We start from the raw sequence: 14303 nt of genomic DNA, 5'->3' as shown, positions 1-14303 counted from the left end.
ATTGCTCCACATTTGGTGCACTAGTAGATAGAAGGATAAAAATGAAAAATGCATTACTACTTATGGATTATGCTACAAATTTGTCTCTCATTACAAAGCAAGGGGACAATATTTATACAAATTTGGTGCAAAGTTTTGCCCCAAACTTGTTGCACTAATAGATATAGAGATACAAATTAAATAAATACACAACATAATATAGCTAGCTTACTTTTTATTTGTTAAAAAAATATATGTGCACCATTGTTTAAGCCATGTAATACAAGTCCCACTCTCCACTTCTCGCCATATTTGACTCAACACTTATGAAGCAAACTCCTAAACAACCCACACACTAGTGAATTTTTCCACCACTTTTGATTGGAATATGCATAATCACATGATTTATGACATCTGCCAATCTGATTCAAATATACATTATAAACTATCACTAACGAATCAAAATGCTCGATACTTGTGTCATTGATCACTCATCAGAACTTGTAAGTGCCATTTGTTACATTGTGTATTATACTTTGAAAGTATGTATATCTGAAATTAGTATTAAAGATAAACATTGATGCTGACATTAGGACACACAGTGTAATATTTTAGACAAGGTTTTTAAAATTCGAATTGATGTTTGATTCAATAGAATCTTAAGCTGATTGCTCAAAGGGATAGCCCACATAACATTAAACTGTCATGATTCAGATAAAGCAGAAATTAAAATCACCTCTTTACTGTCATGATATGTTCAGTGTATTTATTCCTTCTCTTGAATTTCTTTTTCAGTAAGAAATGCCATCTTATATGCCAGTCCATCTTATAACACCTGTGTAGGGGTGGTTTTTAAAAATAGATTGCAATCAGGAGGGGTTAGACTGGTGCAAAGAGAAAACTGGCCCAGCTCTTAAAGGGACAGGAAACCCCAAAATATTCTTTAATGATTTGGATAGAACATACAATTTTAAACAACTTTCCAATTTACTTCTATTATCAAATTTGCTTCATTCTCTTGCTATCCTTTGCTGAAGGAACAACATTGCATTACTGGCAGCTAGCTGAACATGTCTATTTAGCCAATCACAAAAGACAAATGTGTGCAGGCATCAATTAGCAGCTAGCTCCCACTAGAGTAGGATATGTGCGCATTCTTTTCCAACAAGGGATACCAAGAGAACAAAGCACATTTGAAAATAGAAGTGAATTTAAAGTGTTATAAAATTACATGCTCTATCTGAATCGTGCAAATTCAAATTTTACTTTCCTATCCCTTTAAAATATCCATTGATTGCAAATAAATACATATGATACTCTGATTACATGTTATATTCGCAATTATTCCTGCTCAGAATAATAATACATTTACAATATATACATATAGTGGTATAAATACACAGAGATATGACAGACAACATTGTTTAGAGCAAAAAAAGGTCTTAGGGGCATGTAAATATGTTTGCAAAAGATTTCTGACATAACACACATATATATAGCTTCAGAGAAATGTGCTTGTTCGTGGACAGTAATGAAATGGTATATATAAAGTTGGGAAAAAACGAAATAACCGCAACATCGATGACTGTTAGTTAATACCAGTACAATGCTCTTCGCACTGTACTTGACGCGTGTGTTTTTGATGGCTTATTTGATAAATTAGGGGATTGTATTCAGATCCGCGGCAGCGATGTTTGGCGAGCGTATTGATGCCGGCGAATGCAACATAGTTGACGCTTTGATAAACAGGCCCCCATGTGTCTATAAATAAATGGGAGGCCGAAACGATCGTCTGGGGTTGTCATGTTCCTTGTTCAGAGGAGAATTGCCTGGTATTTCGGGGCTGGACTGACCTTACTTGGCGGGATCAGACTGATATACTTCAGGAAAGTTTTCCTCTGTGAAAAGCACACTGGTCTAAAAGAGGCTACTTCCGGGTGGTAAATCGCCAAAGAACTAGCTGATGAGCTGTTGTTCGTTACTGGAAGAGCACTTCTCTCTTTGTATGCAAATTAATATGACCCTGGGGAAGTCTCCCTATGGGTGATGGGGGAAACAAGACGTGGACTCCTTGCCCAGTGTGCTTAGAGGAATGTGGCTGCATCTCACTGACGAGGCCCATAGGTGGCCGAAATGATCATCTGGGGTTGTCATGCTCCTTGTTCAGAGGAGAATTGCCTGGTATTTCGGGGCTGGACTGACCTTACTTGGCAGGATCAGACTGATATACTTAAGGAAAGTTTTCCTCTGTGAAAAGCACACTGGTCTAAAAGAGGCTTCTCCTGGGTGGTAAATTACCATAGAACTAGCTGATGAGCTGTTGTTCGTTCCTGGTAGAGCGCTTCTCTCTTCATATGCAAATAAATGGGAGCTGCCATGTTGTAACTTGGGTAAACTTCTCTGCTGTGGCCAATTAGGGACAGTTATAAATAGGTCCCTATAGTGTGAAACCAATGGCTGTGTGAAATATAAGTGTTCTGCACTTCCATTCTGAAATGGTGAGCTTTTGTGTTCCTTTTAGAAATAGAATTGCAGGAGATGAGGACAATAAATAATGAAAGTATATTGCAGAGGTTTTTTTTATATATACAATTTATCATTTTATATTACAATTTGAAACTGTTTAATATCCCTTTAACTGATGACTTGTAATACCAGTGCAACAAGCCACCTACTACTTCCCTTCCGCATTTAAGCATTTCCCTTTAGCTAAAATTAATTTGAACCAACAACGTCTAATACTTATTACACTATACAGAGACAATGTTAAATACCTGAATAATTATTTAATTAATGAGAAAAGCTAGCCCGGTTTATTGCTTCACTTTGTAATACTATTTAAATGAATCTTGTTTGTGTTATCTTGACTGAGCCCTGTAAAATTCTAATTTAAAGGTAGAATTAAGCATCTCTTCATCTTGTCTACACTTCCTGTAGCTATGCAATGGAGGATCTGTAACCGATCTTGCAAAAGGACTTCTGAAAAGAGGAGAAAGAATGGGTGAATCCATTATTGCTTACATTCTGCATGAAGCCCTTATGGTAAGGCTATCAAGGCTATGCTGCTAATTTACACACAAGGTTGCAGATTCGCCGAATCAAATTAAAGGAACATTAAACTACTACTAGGTATAACTTCAGTAGCAGGGTAACTGCTCAAGATGCCATTGTATTTCCTCATGTGCCTGCAGCTCTCTTTAAAGATATTCTGTTATTTTAACCCTTCAAAAGTGCTGATTATTGAAGTTCTGCATCTTGACACTGGATGGCGCCATGCTATTCATGTTCTTTGTGACAGAAGGGGAGCATGTCTGCAGATCAGTGGTACTGATATCTTCATTTCAAGCTGTATCATGCACCTCAGTTTAGCATGCACTACGCAGATCCAGGTCTGTACATTTTGCAGCACTGCGTTTCTCTATAGTATTCCTGACAGCATTTTTATATTTGTCATGTAACTTTTAAAGGGCTAGATTACGAGTGGAGTGGTACATTGCACTTGCCTTCAAGCATTAAAACCGCTAGAATTATTTTGTTTCACTCTGCCAATTGCCCTTGCATTACGAGTTGAAAGTAAAAAGTTTGTGTTTGCAAAGTTGCGGTAACAAATAGACCTTGAGAAGTCGTGAACACATAATCTCATTCCCCCATAGACTTCAATAGAGCTGAAAAAAGTTGAAAAAAACCCGTAGCGCAAACACGGTTATTTAAAAGCGCAATATAAAAAAATTATAATTCATAATGCAATGTTCGGCACATAGCAGAATTTATTCTATTCTTAAAGAGATATTTATGATGGATTTCTGCACAAATATATATTTATACCTTTATATACATGATCATATATATTTACAATAAATACACAGTATAACACTTTATTAAATAAGAGCATTGCATAAATATGATCCTATATGTATTCATCTACTATATATATTTATATATATATATTATATATATATATATATATATATATATATATATATATATATATATTTTATTTATATATATATATAAATATATGTATATGTCTGTTTATGTGTTTATATGTGTATAAATGTATGTGAGTAAATATATATGTACATACACACACACACATACGTACATACATATCCATATCTGTAAAGAAAATGCAAAAATGTATCTTTTCTGGTTTTTACTATACAAGATAATCCAAAGTGGATGGTACAGCTGTCAAAAAGCCAGTAACATCACTCATTTGTGGAAGTGCAATACTTTTGTCACAGGAAGCTACAATATGCACATAGCAAGATGGCGGCACCCAGAATAAAGATGCAGAGCTTTACCAAATTCCTTCTATAATGGATTAAATCAAGAAAATAATTTAAAGGGACACAAAACCCTAATTTTTGTTTTCATATATCAGATAGAGCATAACATTTCCAATTTACTATTATCAACTTTTCTTTGTTTTCTTGTTATCCTTTGTTTATAAGCAGAAAGGTTCAGGAGTGTTCACGTGTCTGCAGTACTATATGGCAGCACTTTTGCTCATTTGTGCTATCCCAACATGAAAATATGAATATTTCACATTCCAATGTTCTTCAAATAACAGAATATGTTCTATTCATAAATAAATATTTCTTCATATAGCCGATGGTATTTTGGTAACATATATTTCTATACCTACATATTTATATTTATATATATATATATATATATATATATATATATATATATATATATATATATATATATATAGTATATATATGAATATCTATTTATAAATACATAGAACATATTCTGATATGTGCAGAACATTGGAATGTGAAATATTTACAGTAAATACACAGTATTACACTTTATTAATTATGAATATTGCATAACTATGATTTTACATGTTATCATCTACTTAACTGCAAAGGGCTCCAAGCACTAATATATATATGTCCATAAATGTGTACATATGCATTTATGTGTTTATGTGTGTATATATGTCAGTAAATACATAAATACACATATAAATACATATGTAGACACACACACACATATATATATATATCCTTTATTATAAAAGGCCAAGTGTGTTTGTCTGAAGCCGTCATGCGCAGTAGAGACAAACACACCTGGCCTTCAGCTGCAGAGTAGTGCACACTGCGGAAGCTGCCTGGTGGGGGCGTGACCGGCGTCGGGCATGCCGTGATGGGGGCGTGGCCTCGCGGGAGCGCCTTGGAAGGGCGTGGCCGGCGGGAGAGACCCAGAGGAAGGAAGGAAAGAATTTAGAAAAAAAGCGAGCAGAAGAGGGGGGAAGAGCAAAAGAGGGAGAGAGAGCGCAAGAGAGTGGGAGAGAAAGAGGGGGAGAGAGAGGGGGGAGAGAGAGCTCAAAAGAGAGGGGGGAGAGAGAGAGCTCAAAGAGAGGGGGGAGAGAGAGAGCTCAAAAGAGAGGGGGGAGAGAGAGCTTAAAAGAGAGGTGGGAGAGAGAGCGCAAAAGAGGGAGAGAGAGAGAGCGCAAAAGAGAGGGGGAGAGAGCGCAAGAGAGGGGGAGAGAGCGCAAGAGAGGGGGAGAGAGAGCGCACAAAAGAGGGGGAGAGAGAGCTCAAAAGAGAGGGGGGAGAGAGAGCGCAAAAGAGAGGGGGAGAGAGCGCAAAAGAGAAGGGGGAGAGAGTGCAAAAGAGGGGGAGAGAGAGAGCAAAAGAGAGGGGGAGAGAGCGCAAAAGAGAAGGGGGAGAGAGCGCAAAAGATTGGAAGAGAGAGTGCAAAAGGGGGGAGAGAGAGAGCAAAAGAGAGGGGAAGAGAGAGCAAAAGAGAGGGGGGAGAGAGAGCAAAAGAGAGGGGGAGAGAGAGCAAAAGAGAGGGGGGGAGAGAGAGCGCAAAAGAGGGGGGAGAGAGAGAGTAAAAGAGGGGGGGAGAGAGAGAGCAAAAGAGGGGGGAGAGAGCAAAATAGGGGAGAGAGAGCAAAAGAGGGGAGAGAGAGCAAGAGGGGGGAGAGAGCAGATGAGGGGGGGAAGAGAGAGAGCGAGCAAAAGAGGGGAGAGAGAGCAAAAGAGGTGGGAGAGAGAGAGCAAAAGGGGGGGGAGAGAGAGCACAAGAGGGGAGAGAGAGAGCAAAAAAGGGGAGAGAGAGAGAGCAAAAGAGGGGGAGAGTGCAAAATAAGGGGGAGAGAGAGAACTCAAAAGAGAGGGGGGGAGAGAGCGCAAAAGAGAGGGGGAGAGAGAGGGAGCAAGGGTTGGAACCGCGGTACCTAAAAAATTGGCCCGTGTACACGGGCTTTAGGACTAGTATATATATATATATATATATATATATATATATATATATATATATATATATATATATATATATACAGTATATACATACACATCCCTCTTTAGATATACAGTATGTATGTATCTCTATGTTAAAGCCCTTTGCCTGCTTTTTTTCTATAACACCTGAGACCTCATATCTTTGAACCTTATAACTTTTTTGTGCAATTTTTTTTAAAATAACTTTTATTAGATGGTGTTAATGAGTGTAACTATCTATACTATAATCGCGTTTGTAACGTGTCCGTTGAGGTCGCCAGTCGCGCACGCATCCTCAAAAGAATGTTGGCTGCGCGAGGCAGCCAAAAGAATGTTGGCTGCACGAGCAGCCATAACAATCCACTTGAATGCAGCAAAGCTGCATCCCTGTGGATTCCGAAAATGGCAAGGTGGTGAAAGAATGGATTCTTTCACCACCCTGCCATTTTCAGAATCCACCTGGATGCAGCGTAGGCAAACTCAAAGCCTTAAAAAAAACAACAACAAAAAAAAACATGCAACCGCACAAGATATTGAAAAAACATGTAACCACCGCAAGAAATAAATAAAAAACACGTAACCGCCCGGACGAAGTATAACTAAAAAAACCTAACCTCCCGCACAAAGTATTAACAAACACCTAAACCACAAACCCCCAGGTCGCAAAATAATAAATTAATTAGCCCCTAATCCACAAATAACATAATTCAAATATTAACCCCTTAACCACCAACCCCTCACATCACAATCAACCAAAACCTATTCACCCCTAAACTGACACCCCCCCACATCAAAAATAAACCTAATTAACCCATTAACCTCTAAACCGCCAACCCCCACATCGCAATAAAACTAATTAATCTATTAACTCCTAAACTGCCAACCCCCCCACAACGCAAATAACTAATTTAATTACTAAGCCCCCTAACCTAACACCCCCTAAATTAATCCCAATACTAAGTTACACTTAAATAAAACCTAACATTAAATTACAAAAAAATAATCCAAAATAACAAAAAATAATAAACTCTAAAATTACAGAAAAAAATAAACAAAATTATCAAAAATAAAAATAAATAAACCTAATCCCTATGAAAATAACCCCCCCAAAATAAAAACACCCCCTAAACTAAACTACCAATAGCCCTTAAAAGGGTCTTTTGTAGGGCATTGCCCTAAGTTAAACAGCTCTTTTACATTTAAAAATGACTAAATCCCCCTAACAGTAAAACCCCCTACCCACCAAACCCCCCCAAAAAAAAAAAAAAAAACTAACACTAAATAAACCTAAAGTACCCATTGCCCCATAAGGGACATTTCTATGGGCATTGCCCTTAAAAGGGCAATCAGCTTTTTTACTGCCTTTAAAAAGGCAATCAGCTCTTTTCCAGCCCATTAAATCCCTAATCTTAAAAAAATAAAAAAAAAAAAAAAAAAAAAAAAAATCCTAACACTAAGCCCCAAATAGGTACTCACTGTTCCTGAAGTCCAGCGGAGAAGGTCTTCTTCCAGGTGGCTCCATCATCTTCTGTCTTCATCTGGAGTGAAGGCGGCACGGAGGTGCAGAGCTGGCTTCCCCGATGCGTGGATCCTCAGCGGCTGTCCTCAACGGCGACGGTCCTCAGCATGCGATTGTACATTGCACACTGAAGATTGAATGCAAGGTACCTCATATTTATTGGGGTACCTTGCATTCCTATTGGCTAAAATTTTGAAATCAGCCAATAGGATGAGAGCTACTGAAATCTTATTGGCTGATTTGAACAGCCAATAAGATTTCAGTAGCTCTCATCCTATTGGCTGATTTCAAAATTTCAGCCAATAGGAATGCACGGTACCCCAAATTGATTGTGGTACCTTGCATTCAATCTTTAGTGTACAATGGACATTGGATGAAGAGGAGCCTCCATGCCGTCGAGGACTACTGCCGCCGCTGAGAACCGCCACCATTGAGGACCATCACTGAGGATCCACACATCAGGGAAGGCAGCTCCATACCTTTGCTCCACGCCGCCTTCGCTCCGGATGAAGATAGAAGATGATGGAGACATCTGGAAGAAGACCTCCGCCGTACTTCAGGAACGGTGAGTACCTATTTGGGGCTTAGTGTTAGGATTTTTATTTTATTTAGGTTCAGCGGTGGCGGATTAGGGGTGTTAAGACTTTGGGTTTATGTTAGGGTGTTAGGTTTAAATGTAATGTTTCAATGGGGTTGCGTTACAGAGATTTTTCATTCCGCACTTCAGTGGTTTTTTCTAACACTCTCTCCCCATTGATGTCTATGGGGGAAAGTGTGCGCAAGAAAGGTCAAATCAACCCTTGGCTTTTGTGCGGTATGGAGCTTAACGCCACCATATCGCATGCAGAAGGAGGCTTTTCAGTAAATCGTAATGGCAGCACTATGGAGAGTAAAATAACACAATTTTTTTGGCGTTGGTTTTGCACCCTGTTTAGCGCAAAACTCTTAATCTAGGCGAATGTGAGCACTCAGGGACCTTTGCGAGAAGGATGTTAAACATTGTAAAAAAACATTTCAAAGATATTAAGTACATCACCAAAGTCAAGATTGCTAGTGATAAAAAATCTGCACACAGTACTGGACTGCCAAAATATATATAAATCATGGCATGACCCAGGAAAGTTGGAATAAATACTAATGATCTTCATCATTGGGTCACATACCATCTGGACATTCAGTGAGTGGTAGGATTTTCTATTCTGACATATTTCTTCCCTTTCATGAGCTGGTTTAACAGCTATATGAGTGCAACCATTTGCACCAAGCATCTTGGGAACACCAGCAAATTTGATTTGACAGAAGGCCATTCTTTCTGTGTGCTTGGCAAACATACATAGCGTGTTAAGATTGAAAAAAAGGGCATTCAACACTGTCTTTAGATGATGGGAAAATGTTGGCTGGTTCATTCCAATAACCACACTGAACACAGTCTGGAAAGATCCTGTGTAGAGCAGCAAGTAATTTTAGCATCCTAAGTATTGCCTGTTTATAGGATGTTAAAGGCTCAAGAACTGACCATACTAGTGCAGTTAACGCTCGAGCAGAAGCGTTACATAGCGCTCCACTTGTAATCTGGCCTTTTATGTGATATTTTAAATTCTGATTTTACTTAAAGGGACAAACTACACTAAAATTGGTTTTGTTTAAAAAGATAGATAATGCCTTTAATACACATTCCCCAACATTGTTATATTAACCCCTTAAGGACAAGGCCATTTTTCAATATCTTTCCCTTAAGGTCCAGGGCTATTTTTAAATTTCTGCGGTGTTTGTGTTTAGCTGTAATTTTCCTCTTACTCATTTACTGTACCCACACATATTATATACCGTTTTTCTCGCCACTAAATGGACTTTCTAAAGATACCATTATTCTCATCATATTTTATAATTTACTATTAAAAATATTATAAAATATGAGGAAAAAATGGAAAAAAACACACTTTTTCTAACTTTGACCCCCAAAATCTGTTACACATCTACAACCACCAAAAAACAACCATGCTAAATAGTTTCTAAAATTTGTCCTGAATTTAGAAATACCCAATGTTAACATGTTCTTTTCTTTATTTGCAAGTTATAGGGCAATAAATACAAGTAGCACTTTGCTATTTCAAAACCACTTTTTTTCAAAATGAGCGCTAGTTACATTGGAACCCTGATATCTGTCAGGAATACCTAAATATCCCTTGACATGTATATATTTTTTTTTTAGAAGACATCCCAAAGTATTGATCTAGGCCCATTTTGGTATATTTCATGCCACCATTTCACCGCCAAATGCGATCAAATAAAAAAAAAAGTTCACTTTTGCACAAATGTTTTCACAAACTTTAGGTTTCTCAAAGAAATTATTTACAAACAACTTGTGCAATTATGCCATAAATGGTTGTAAGTGCTTCTCTGGGATCCCCTTTGTTCAGAAATAGCAGACTTATATGGCTTTGGCGTTGCTTTTTGGTAATTAGAAGGCTGCTAAATGCCACTGCGCACCACACGTGTTTTATGCCCAGCAGTGAAGGGGTTAATTAGGGAGCATGTAGGGAGCTTGTAGAGTTAATTTTAGCTTTAGTGTAGTGTAGTAGACAACCCAAAGTATTGATTTAGGCCCATTTTGGTATATTTAATGCCACCATTTCACCGCCAAATGCGATCAAATTAAAAAAAACGTAATTTTTTCCGCAATTTTAGGTTTCTCACTGAAATTATTTACAAACAGCTTGTGCAATTATGGCACAAATGGTTGTAAATGCTTCTCTGGTATCCCCTTTGTTCAGAAATAGCAGACATATATGGCTTTGGCAATGCTTTTTGGTAATTATAAGGCTGCTAAATGCCGCTGCACATCACACGTGTATTATGGCTAGCAGTGAAGGGCTTAATTAGGGATCTTGTAGGGAGCTTGCAGGGTTAATTTTAGCTTTAGTGTAGAGATCAGCCTCCCACCTGACACATCAGACCCCCTGATCCCTCCCAAACAGCTCTCTTCCCTCCCCCACCCCACAATTGTCCCCGCCATCTTAAGTACTGGCAGAAAGTCTGCCAGTACTAAAATAAAAGGTATCTTTTTTTTTTCTTTTTTTTTTTTGGGGAGCATATTTACATATGCTGCTGTGTAGGATCCCTCTTAGCCCCAAACCTCCCTGACCCCCCCCCCCCAAACAGCTCTCTAACCCTCCCCCTCTACATTATTGGGAGCCATCTTGGGTACTGGCAGCTGTCTGCCAGTACCCAGTTTACAAAAAAAATGTATATTTTTTTATTTTTTCCCCACTTTTTCTGTAGTGTAGCTTCCCCCCCCAAGACTAAACCCCCACCCCCTCCCAGATCACTTTGATTAACATATTTATTCCCCCTCTCTCCCTCTAAATAGAAACCACACTGTTCCATAGTGTAACGGTTCCCACCCGCTCCCTCCCCGTGCACGCGCCCGCCCGCCTCCCCTGTGCACGCGCACGCGACCGTGCGCGCCCCCCAGCAATCCCGCCCACGATCCCGCCCACCGGTAAGCCATCGATCGCCGCCCACCCACCTCCCACGTCTTCTCCCACCCACCAACGATCGCGGCATCGATGTCCGGTGCAGAGAGGGCCACAGAGTGGCTCTCTCTGCATCGTATGGGGAAAAATGTTATTGCAGTGATGCCTCAATATCGAGGCATCACTACAATAACCGGAAAGTGGCTGGAAGTGATCAGGATCGCTTCCAGCCGCTTTCAACCCCCCCAGCAATCCCGCCCACGATCCCGCCCACCGGTAAGCCATCGATCGCCGCCCACCCGCCTCCCACGTCTTCTCCCACCCACCAACGATCGCGGCATCGATGTCCGGTGCAGAGAGGGCCACAGAGTGGCTCTCTCTGCATCGTATGGGGAAAAATGTTATTGCAGTGATGCCTCAATATCGAGGCATCACTACAATAACCGGAAAGTGGCTGGAAGTGATCAGGATCGCTTCCAGCCGCTTTCAACCCCAACGTCGTACAGGGTACGTCGCTGGTCTTTAAAGACCAGTTTGTGCAAGACGTACCCTGTACGACGCGTGTCGTTAAGGGGTTAATACACTTTATAACATTTAAACCTCTAAATTTCTGCCTATTTCTAAGCCACTGCAGACAGCCTGCTAGTTCATGTGAGCCCTATAGATAACATTGTGTTCACTCCCAGGCAGTTATTTAAGATTCAGCACAACACAGCACTAATTGGCTAAAATGCAAGTCAAAAAAAGTCATGGCATCAGGGGGCTGTCAGAAGATTCTTAGATACAAGGTAATCACAGAGGTAAAAAGTGTATTATTATAACTGTGTTGGTTATGCAAAACTGGGGAATGGGTAATAAAGGGATCATCTATCTTTTAAAACAATATAAATTATATTGTAGACTGTCCCTTTAAATGCAAAGAACACCCCTCTGCAAGACACACAAGACCTGACTATCTAACATTCACCAGATGAACCGTGAGAAACCACACTGACAGTCACAAGGTGTCAGGGTTTCTCCCTGATTTCAATAGTTATTTGCTGCTTTTTATCTTGGCTGCCATTTTGACTGTCTTTTCTCTTGCCTGTAGCAGAGTGTGTAACATTGCTCACCACTCACAGGCTCCCTCTTATGGCCAAACTGGAGAACATCATCAGAGAGAGACAGGTTGCAGTCACAGAATGATGATGTCATCACTCCCTATTTAACTGCCTCAGTCCTGTTTGCCATTTCCTTTGCCTTGTCTCCGATCTCTCTGTGAGTTCCTGTGTTCCTGTCTCTGTGTATAACCTGGTTTGTTTGATGTCACTACTGGTTCCTGGTCCCTGGCTAGTTCCTGACTTCGCTGTTCTTCTTATTCCTGACCCCCACTCGTCCGACTGCTCGCTTTGGTTCTTAACCCGGCTCGTCTCACTATCTGCTCTTGCTTTGACTCCTGGCTTGTCATTTGGCTTTTGGACTCATTATAATTTTTTGTTATTTTTTTATTAAAGGTGTGATTAATTTAGCATTTTATGTCTCTGTCTGGTTCCTGGTACCTTGACATTAACCAAGGGCCATGAATCCTGATGGTGCTAATAATCCACCTTTACCCACCATCATTTCCAGGATGGAGGAACAGGATCACTGCATGGAACAATTTGCACTAGCCCTGCAAACCCGTCTGACTCGCACTGCACACTTGGATCAGAGTGCCCCATAACCTATAGCTGCTCCTGCTTCTATTTCCGCTGCTGCACCTAGTCCTACCAGGAGCATGTCTAGTTCTGCACCTCTATCCCAGCAATATAGAGACAATATTTTCAGTGTAGAGGTTGTTTTAACCATGTGGGCATATACTTTGAGATGTTACCTCAGGGGTTTCCCTCTGACAGAGCTAAGGTGGGATTTCTCATCTCATTACTCTCTGACACGGCTCTTGCTTGGGCTAATCCTTTGTGGGATACTAATAAACCTCTGATATATAATTACCCTAAATTTGTGGCCTCCTTTTGGAGGGTATTTGATTTTTCCAGCTGTCAAACAACTCATGTCCATTCAGCAAGGTATGAGATCTGTAGCCCAGTATGCCATTGAGTTATGTACACTTGCAGCAGAGGTAGGTTTGAACAATGAAGCCCTTGTTGAGTTCTTGTGTTCCTGTCCTAGTTTATATCCTGGCTTGTTTGACATCCCTTCTGTTTCCTGATCCTTGGCTAGTCCCTGACTTCGCTGATCTTCATTTTCATGACCCCCGGCTCATCGGATTACTCGCTTCGTTTCCTAACCTGACTAGTCTGTCTATCTGCTCTGGCTTTGATTCCTGGCTTGTCATTTGGCTGTTGGACTTGTTATAATTTCTAAAGGTGTGATTAATTTAGCATTTTACATCTCTGTCTGGTACCCTGACACAAGGACTGTCCTCAAGAAATTCTTTTAAAATAAGGGGCTGCCCCTGTGAGTTGCGAGATACCTCCCATTAAAAAGTAATAAAGTTCCCTGGAAAAGGAACCCGATTTGGTGAGCGAAACAAATCAGATTACCCTATTTTTAGCATATAGTATCTATTTTTTTTTAATAGGGTAATTAATAAGTGTTTTCGGTATTTTAAAATGCCTTTCAGTACTTTAAAAAAATTGTGAGCTCTGCAATGGAAAAATGTTTAGAGAAGCCCAGACCTGGTGTAGAATTTTAAGTTACACACATTTAGTGCCAGTGCTAAGCCCACTAGCTGAGTGGGTAGTTCACTCTAGTTGGTAGCCCACTAGTAGTTCAGACTAAAGATCACAGAAAAGGCTTTATGCAAATCACTAAAGTCTTTTACCAGTAACAAAGTCCAATAGACATTGGTTTACTGACTCTCAGTCCTGTCTTGCAGTTGATCTTGAAGTCTCTTGCCACACTCAATAGTGAGGTCCTGTCTCAGAATCTGGGTTGAGCCATTTTGGAAAGTTAAAATACTGTGCAAACCTTGTCAGCATGAAGCACACTTCATCAGAGAAAGATGCAAAATCACAGAAATTGTACAGTGACCCATTCTGCTCCACAATGAAATTCTTTCTACCACTCTCTCTATGAAAGTATAAAAGCTCTTCAACAAAAGCTTTT

The 14303-nt window shown here is 39.9% G+C and overlaps 1 protein-coding gene across 1 annotated transcript in view; it reads left to right on the top strand.

The window, feature by feature from the left end:
* Positions 1-14303, top strand: part of MYO3A (myosin IIIA) — a 499205-nt gene that overhangs the window by 29000 nt on the left and 455902 nt on the right. Inside the window, 1 exon segment of the mRNA XM_053715695.1 lies at positions 2917-3021. Within this exon segment, the coding sequence (XP_053571670.1) occupies positions 2917-3021 (105 nt within the window).

The sequence above is a fragment of the Bombina bombina genome, chromosome 5 (genome assembly GCF_027579735.1).
Source record: "Bombina bombina isolate aBomBom1 chromosome 5, aBomBom1.pri, whole genome shotgun sequence".
Classification (NCBI taxonomy): Eukaryota; Metazoa; Chordata; class Amphibia; order Anura; family Bombinatoridae; genus Bombina; species Bombina bombina.
The sequence above is the reverse complement of the archived record's forward strand: the minus strand, read 5'-3'. Positions and strand labels throughout refer to the sequence as shown.